The 7,995-nt window shown below is 39.6% G+C and overlaps 2 protein-coding genes across 4 annotated transcripts in view; both read right to left on the reverse strand.

Moving 5' to 3' along the window:
* Positions 1-5,064, reverse strand: part of LOC122532529 (zinc finger protein rotund-like) — a 31,718-nt gene extending 26,654 nt beyond the window's left edge. The window contains exon 1 of one of the 2 annotated variants that reach the window (XM_043661345.1): positions 4,296-5,064. The gene's annotated coding sequence lies outside the window, so the exon portion shown is untranslated. The remainder of the gene's footprint in view (positions 1-4,295) is intronic. The other variant, XM_043661344.1, reaches the window with a different exon arrangement.
* Positions 5,065-5,313: 249 nt separating this feature from the next.
* On the reverse strand, positions 5,314-7,589 carry LOC122532528 (myosin regulatory light chain sqh). 2 transcript variants are annotated; one of them, XR_006307524.1, is made up of 5 exons: positions 7,466-7,589; positions 6,371-6,570; positions 6,072-6,285; positions 5,794-5,983; positions 5,314-5,689 (listed from the first exon to the last, which is right to left on the reverse strand). XR_006307524.1 is itself a non-coding variant. In XM_043661343.1 (4 exons), the coding sequence occupies exons 2-4, from the start codon at positions 6,558-6,560 to the stop codon at positions 5,863-5,865; spliced, it is 525 nt and encodes a 174-aa protein (XP_043517278.1). In that variant the 5' UTR covers positions 6,561-6,570; positions 7,466-7,589; the 3' UTR covers positions 5,730-5,862. The 2 variants fall into 2 exon arrangements, 1 of the variants encoding a protein (XP_043517278.1); XM_043661343.1 differs by lacking the exon at positions 5,314-5,689 and having other exon boundaries at positions 5,730-5,983.
* Between the last annotated feature and the right edge of the window lie 406 nt (positions 7,590-7,995).

The raw sequence follows: 7,995 nt of genomic DNA on the forward strand, positions 1-7,995 counted from the left end.
TTAGAGACTAACCTTAATATACAGAGGCCACTGAAAAACTACAGAGTTTGAAAAAGTCACAACTTGTTCATCTGTTGATTATAGAAAAAAAATACTGAAAAAATCCATTAATTACATCTCCAAATAAAATAATATGAATGAATGAATGAATCTTTATTTCAGCCTTTCAGCCTAGAAATAGACTTCAGTGCCTTACATTATTCTTTACATTTTGTTTTCCGTTTTAATCCCGTTGGTTGTCAAGTTTTCCCTTATTATTTTCTCTTACGTCTAGTATTGCATGCCTTAACCTAACTTTATACTACACATAGACTAATTAGACTAATAGAGAATGACATTTGCACACTGCCTCTACAATATTTCTCTTTGGTACTATATTTTGGTTCCGAATAAAATAATAAAAAATTAAAAAAAAAAACGTGCGTTTGCAAAAGTTATTTTTGTTTCATATCATTCAGTCTTTCAGTGACCACCCTGTATAAAACTTACATTGTCGTTTTCTCTGTTGGTTTAACTGACTCTACAGATGTAGCTGTAATAAACCTCAGACGAGGTTTCCAAATTCTTAAATAAAAAAAAAAAAAAAAGAATGCAATGAACAAAACTTGAACGGCTCTCTCTCTCTCTCGATGGGGAGAAGAAACGATCGGTAAGCGATAAGGTTGACCGTTTTGCGCGTATACGCACATATATAACAGAGGCCAGAGGTAAAGGCAAAGGCAAAAGCAAAGGCAAAGGTAAAGGCAAAGGAAGAAATCGATACGACGCCTGCGCGTAGCGAAACCTAACCCCGCTGTAATCGGCGTCGTTCATTCTACTGGAGGCTAGGCTTCTCCCATAATTCCCTCGCCGCCGTACCGCCGCCGCTTTCTTTCGCTATCGTAACGGAGAGCACCCTCTTGCTCGCCAGCTCTCCGCATTTTATTGCCACCGCTCGTTTCATCGGGGGAGGAAATCACCAATGCCAGGATATGTGTACATCTGTTATATACTGGCGTACACGCCACACACGGGTAGGCAGGTCAGGCTCTTTCGGCGTTCGCCTAATGTTGTCTAGACGGCCTCGTGACACAGCAAGAAGCTTTAACCTACTCGCTCTCTAAGAGCGGCTGACCCGGATATATTTTGGCTCGCGAGAGATTGAAATCACTGTTGGACCGATCGTTGGTCCAACGTATTTTGGAGAACGCGTTCGTAAACCTAACCTAGTCCGAGTTACTAACGTATGTAAGTCGACTCGGACAGTCAGGTTGTGCCTCGAAAGAAATTATTTCCCCGATTCATTCATATACTTGCGTTTATGTAACCTGTATCTACATTGTTATATACTTGTAATAATCTATAATAATTTATTATTATATATCTATTATAATATTATAATATTGATATAATATAATATAATAGATATATCTATTATTATTATTATATATTTATAAATTTATAATCTAGGTTAATTCTTTTCATAAAGAATCAGCGTGAGGAATGTCGGCTGCCCTTGAAAAAAAAAAAATGTCGATTCACATTCGCGTGAAAACGGCGGCGCGATTCGTGTTATCGCGACGACCGACAAAGCACCGGAATTAAAGCCGTAATGAAGTTCAGCAACGAACGAACGAACAGGTGCAAGCATATGTATGTACGTGTACGTGTATGCAAAGGGGAATAAAACAGAGAGCCGTACGATCGTCTAATCGCGTTTCGTACAGTTTCACCGGAAACAACCGTGTAAAAGTGCCGTTCAAATCATCGTGTAAACTTCTAGCCGGTGATCTAGATCGGACGCGAACGAGCCAGCAGCTCTCGCGATAAACGCGATAAACGATCGTTTAACGAGGAGGGGGTAGGTAACGCGCGACATCTGGCCGATTCTCGACGATTGTTCCGCACGAATCGAAAAATCGTCACCGGTAAATACGAGCCACTTGAGAGACTCGTACTTTCACGGATAACGTCATGACACGTCTCGTGGATCGATGACTACCGATACAGAACACATCGGCTGGCATTCTATTTGCCGTTCATCTCCCAGCACGTTTGGACTTGCGATCAAACGAGAATGTTGAACGAGTGATTGTCGGTTGTTTGTTCACGTGTAACCTGGGCGCAGTTGACGCATACAATTGTTCCTATTCGATAATAATTCTATCCACACCCAGGCGATCAACGCGCGCCACTCTTCCCTTTCTTTTTTCCCGCCACCTCGAGGCTGTGGCACTTCTGAGTATCAAAATGAATCAGTCCACTGCTTTTTCTACTCCAGTACTCTGTAGGCAATATTTGTGAATATCGAAATACCTTGATCATTTTGTCTTTCTTTTCTTCGTCCTGCTTCCTTTATCCTCTAGGCTTTGGATCTGTCGTTTGACTTGATTAATTAACATCGAATTTTTTGCGATTTCTTTAAATGAAAATTTGACTTTCTAATTTTCTTTTCACGGGTGTCATGTTTTTTAGAACCTTGAAATTAATGGGTCTTTTTAGGCTTCCTCAAAGATTCACTTTTTTGAATGATAAGAATTATGCGTCAGGCGGTATAGGATTTTAGAGGTGCCAAAAAGAAAGGTTGAGAACCACTGCTCTGGATCGTAATATTTGTGGAATATTTTCTTTCATTTCCCTCGTCACCTCGCGCCATCGTGTGGCATTTAAGTATCGAAAGAATCAACCCTCCATCCAGACTCTACAGATAATACGTATTCGAACGTCACATTTATTACAATCGAAATACCTTGGTCATTTCATAATAATCGCGGCTGTCGAAAGAATTGCACCGATATCGCTGGGAACGTGACGTTGCATCGTGTAAGGTTTCGTGTATCGGCATGATCTGACAAACACCAAAAGAGGATTCTGAACGTTTGCATTTCTGCGATCAACGTCGCTGGCTAGGCGTCTCGACGTTTCCGCTTTTTAATTCGCAATGTCGAACGTATAATCACGTACGTACATTCTCAAACAGTGTATTATTCTACAGAGTATTAGGCACAACGAATTGGGTTATCTTCTGGTCGGGCAAACCTCAAAGAACGTTACGCAACAAGGTGATCAATTTTGTTGTAAAGCTATTAGCAGTATCGAACAGATGTTGGCGTTAGGTGTCCACTGTAGGAGAGCAACGTGACACGAAAAAAAACGAGGATTCGCGACGCAGAACACGAAATCGCCTAACAGATTTAACGTATTACGCTATCGGTATCTGGAACAACCTGTTTGAAAGCGTAGCTACATATTAGAAACGTCCCTGGCTCGTGTGCAATTAGCCTGACAATATACCGCTTCGACAGAAACCTAATTTGCCGATAGATAGCCGGGTACATACAAAAATCATAATTTCCATGGCTGCATTTCGCAGCTCTGCGCACACACGGGGTATTTTTATTGCGCGTGTTAAAAAAATTTCGCCTCGAATTTGCCTCGTGAAGCAACGTCGATAATCTTTCCACTTTTTATATTAAATCGTCGTTTAGAAGAATCGTTTTTTTTTTTCACCGAACGACTGAAGAATCACGACGATCGTTTGTAAATTTGAGAACTTCACTGTTGAAAATCAGCCTGTGAAAGTTCGTCGCCGAAACGGCGTATCGAATCGAATCCGTTTTAATTTCAAGACTCGTTACGCTTTTGTATATTAATATTCTAACGCAGTCGTACGAGCCCGTTATGCAACATCAAAAGTGACACGACCAGTTTGAGCATTGGGTCGTATTACACACCACGAGTACATGCAGCGGTTGTATACTTATTATTATCTTGTTATACGTGGTTCAAGAAAACCTCGCCGCGCCGTTTGCGTTTCTGAATCGCGTTCTCGAGCCACGGTACTTTAGCGCCGAGAGAGACCAAGGTTCCCAGCCATGAACGAATGCCATTGAGCATGGTCGTCCTTTAGTAATTATCGTTTCAAAAATAAAGAGGCCACTTACAACGAGACGCGCGAACGACAGCAACTTCTTTTTCCTTTTGACAATCTCCCCATCGGCGATCGTGTTGCTGGATACGCATATTTGCTACGACGTCGTTGATCATCAGTCCATTATTAATTTAGAAATTATTAAGTTCTGCTTCAAATATACGCCGAAACAGGAAAATTGCAACGTACAATAGAGAGAAAGAAAAGGAACTACGTATGTGTACGTATGTACGTCGTTCTATGTTCATCGCCATTAAAAATATATCGGGGTAACTCGCGAGACCGACGAGAAGCGAAACGAACGAAAAAATAATTGCTCGAGGGTCAGAACGGGATGGTGACGGATGCGATAGAACCCCGATTCGAGCTGAGAGAACAGACTCACCGAGAGGGTAGTCGAAAGGTCGTCCTGGGGAAACAGCTGATCCGGCTGGCTCTGCGGGTGTCGCTTTCGTTCAAGTTTCTTAATCGTGATCGGCTAACCTCCAAAACTAGCTGCGCAATCGAGCAAACGGGGCGGGGATAACTGGTCGCATGGAGCGTAGTTGGCGTTTTCGTTTTCGCGTGCTTCGCCACACTCTCCGGCGACACCAAAGTCCTGTGTTGCAGTTAAAGCGGCACGTAAAGATCACGAGGATCGCGGATACCAACGAAGGGTGGCCGTTGCGTCATATATCGTTGCCAGGCGAACGGGACGTAACCCAATTCGCGACTGGCAGCCTCAGCTTCTGCTTCTGTCTCCCGTCTCATCTCTCTTCCCCGAGTCGCGCTTCGATTTTAAGACGTTCACTCACGCTCGGGATACAGCCAGCTACAGGATACGCCAACCGAGGGGGCTCACCGAACGTTCACCGAAACAGTAAACACATCGTGTTATACGACCAGCGAATGATCGAGCGACATTCCGCCGATCGGAACGATCAAAAATTCGGTCCTCTTTGCGGGGAGATCGGCGAAAGCCGATGAACAGCTTCGTTGAACACTTCGTTAGTCACGGGTATCCATGCAGGTTCAATCAATGGGTATTTATACTCGAATGGAACAACCACCGAGCCAGAGACGCGACAGGGAGAACCACCGCGAACGACAGGAACGAACAAGAGACGAAACGAACCCCACACTCGCACCACTGGAAATGATACTGCGGCTTCGCGAGACTTCATTCTGTATATACTGTACATAAACACTAGCGCGCAGACGCAGAATAATCGCGCCTGTCAGCTACCGAAATTCCCTTCGTCGATTCTACCTTTTCTTCTTACGCTTTCCTACCGAGTACATCGATGCGGGTTTTTTGTTTTATTTCATCAACATTTTGATCTGTTATTTATTCGTTGCAGAGATACAAGGTTTATTGAACTTTCAAAGCACTTCGTATCGCGTCAATTCGAACAAGGGCCAGATAGTTTGTCAATGTTTATTTTTTCCTATCTCATTTACTAGTGGCAACAGACAGCAGTGGATCACGGTTACAATATCTTAAATATCGAACGTTGATTTTCATTCACGCTGGATGTGACAATCAAGTAGAATGTATTTGGTGTATAATTCATTATTATATTAAAATATAAATGCCAACTCTTTAACAACTATATGTTAATATAATATACAATATATATATATTACATCATATTGAGATTTTTCTTTTTGTCGATTGTAATTTGTAATTACAATGTGAATTAAACTTTCCTCTATCCGTAGTTTGTACGTAAACATTTTTTAGTTTCAAATAAATATTGCGAATGCCTACATGGCTCTGTTGGCTTGTACATTTAGGACCTAGAGGTAAGGCAGTTGTTCAGAAAAATAATATAAATCCTACATTTTCGGTTATTCTCATTAATAGAGGATATACAAAATACAAGTGATATTTCAAACTTTACAGTTGCAACCATATTGAGGCGTGTAGCACGCCTCAATTACGCAAACAGAAGAAACGGGCGGTCATAAATTCATTGTTCGTCCTTGTCTTTAGCACCGTGCTTTAAAATTCGCGTGAACTCTATGTAGTCGAACATCGATCCTTTGATGGGTGCTTCCCGATACATTTCGTCCACATCGTCATCCGTAAATCTAGATGTGCAAGAAGGTAATGATGAGTTGCTTGTACATTTCCATAAAGTAATAAAGAATATTAATATGTAAAATTGGTGTAAATTACCTGTCTCCCATTGTCGTAAGTAATTCGCGCAGACGTTCCTCGTTTATGTGTCCAGTATTTTCTTCGTCGAAGCAGCCGAAGGCGTTTTTAATCACATCCTCCGGATCGGTGCCTTGAAGCCTTTCGCCAAATAAAGTTAAAAACATCGTGAAATTGATGGGTCCTGGAGCCTCGTTCATCATTGCCTCCAAATATTCGTCAGTCGGGTTTTTACCTAAAACAAAAATCAATTACTCTGTAGGCGCGCGTAAAATTTAAAAAATCCCCATAATGCGATAAGTAAAGTTTCACTATCTTACCCAGTGAGGCAAGCATGTCGTGAAGATCTTCCTTATCAATGAAACCGTCGTGATTTTGGTCGATCATGTTGAAAGCTTCTTTAAACTCAGCGATCTGAGCTTGATCAAACATCGCGAAAACGTTTGATGTTGCGCGTTGTGCACGCTTTTTAGTTGTCGCACGGCGTCCGGCTGTTTTGCGCGAAGACATGTTTGTATTCCTGAAATTACGAATGAATCAATTAATTACAACGCTTAAATCGTATCTTTTGTAAGTATGTATTTATTATTATTTGTTGTATTTTTTTCTTTTTTTTTTTTTTTATATAAAACTTTTAATTCATAGGGACGTTTCACACGTAAATAAAATAGAGGTTATGTAAATTTGATTGCTATTTTTTCGCGTTGAACTAGAACAGTGTCCAGAAAAAAAATAATAGCCATTGGACGTACTTAAAAGACAGTCTACTATTTATTTTTAGACAATTAATTTAGGATATCACGACGTAACGAAAATCAAGATAAAAATAAGATCGTCTCCGTGAGGACTCAATAAAGAGGACATTATACTTTACATCTATATAAAAATCTATATAAAAATACTTATCCGACATACAGTCCAATATGTATTTTAAACAATACTTTAATAAAAAATATATATTTTTCAAAATAGTTACTTATTTGTTACTTGTAAAAATAATATTACATCTTACGTTTTCAGGCGTTACTTTTACAAGTTTTTTTTTTTTTAATGAAACATCAATCTCAACATTTAGTTTCGGAATTTTTATACGAACAGATTAAATTTTGATAAACATTTATCGAATATAGTTGAAACACTTATAATATTTCATCAATCTCAACTCTCATACGATTATATAAAAAAATATGTTGCTTTTCAACAACAAAGGAAAAGTCGTTTTACAAAATTCCACAGATTGACAAGGAATGTGCATCATTTGCACATCATACGAAGCGACGATACAATAACAATGGCCGTTCTCATAGGTAAACTGGAATCGCTGTCAAATATTTAGTACCTCTCAAATTGTCCCCATAACCATTACGAGATTTTTCTATCGGAACGTTAAAGTAAATGAATGAATTTCTACCAACCTGATTAATAGCAGCTTCGAACTGAGAAGAAAATGCCAAATAACGTACGGCACAGACACTCGTGCACAACTGTGACTCACGTTACGCGTCACTCTATGGTTATTCACCACACCCGAGCACGTAGCGCCATCTGGTGAAGGATCATTTATCCATTGCACTAGCCTTTTCTAGGCATATCCAAAATTTAGGCCACATTGTAACAAGAAAAAATAAAATAGAGCGATCGATTTTTCTTTCGTATACACTTTCAACATTATTATTTTAAATTTCAAAAAATACCTGTTAGCTTGATGATGATCTCATTTTGAAACTTCATTGATTTTGAAATTTTACTAACATTTAAAAAATTAACTTACTTAAATAATGTAATAATAAATTAGTATTGTAGAGTAAAAATTGGATTTTATATTATATTATATTACGAAATATATCGATTTATCTTCGAAAGGATATGCACGTCATTACAGATACCCTACTTGGAGTAAACTGTTGATGGAGAAATCATTGCCTTATAAGGCGATGAAAGAATC

The sequence above is a fragment of the Frieseomelitta varia genome, unplaced genomic scaffold (genome assembly GCF_011392965.1).
Source record: "Frieseomelitta varia isolate USP_RPSP 00005682 unplaced genomic scaffold, Fvar_1.2 scaffold_457, whole genome shotgun sequence".
NCBI lineage: Eukaryota > Metazoa > Arthropoda > Insecta > Hymenoptera > Apidae > Frieseomelitta > Frieseomelitta varia.

Bases quoted from the DNA above. Each gene is read 5' to 3' on its own strand.
- LOC122532528 (XM_043661343.1), bottom strand. From the start codon at position 6,560: ATGTCTTCGCGCAAAACAGCCGGACGCCGTGCGACAACTAAAAAGCGT. The intron at 6,286-6,370 runs GTAAGATAGTGA...TTTTTGTTTTAG, and splicing joins CGACATGCTTGCCTCACTGG to GTAAAAACCCGACTGACGAA. The intron at 5,984-6,071 runs GTAATTTACACC...TTGCACATCTAG, and splicing joins CTTACGACAATGGGAGACAG to ATTTACGGATGACGATGTGG.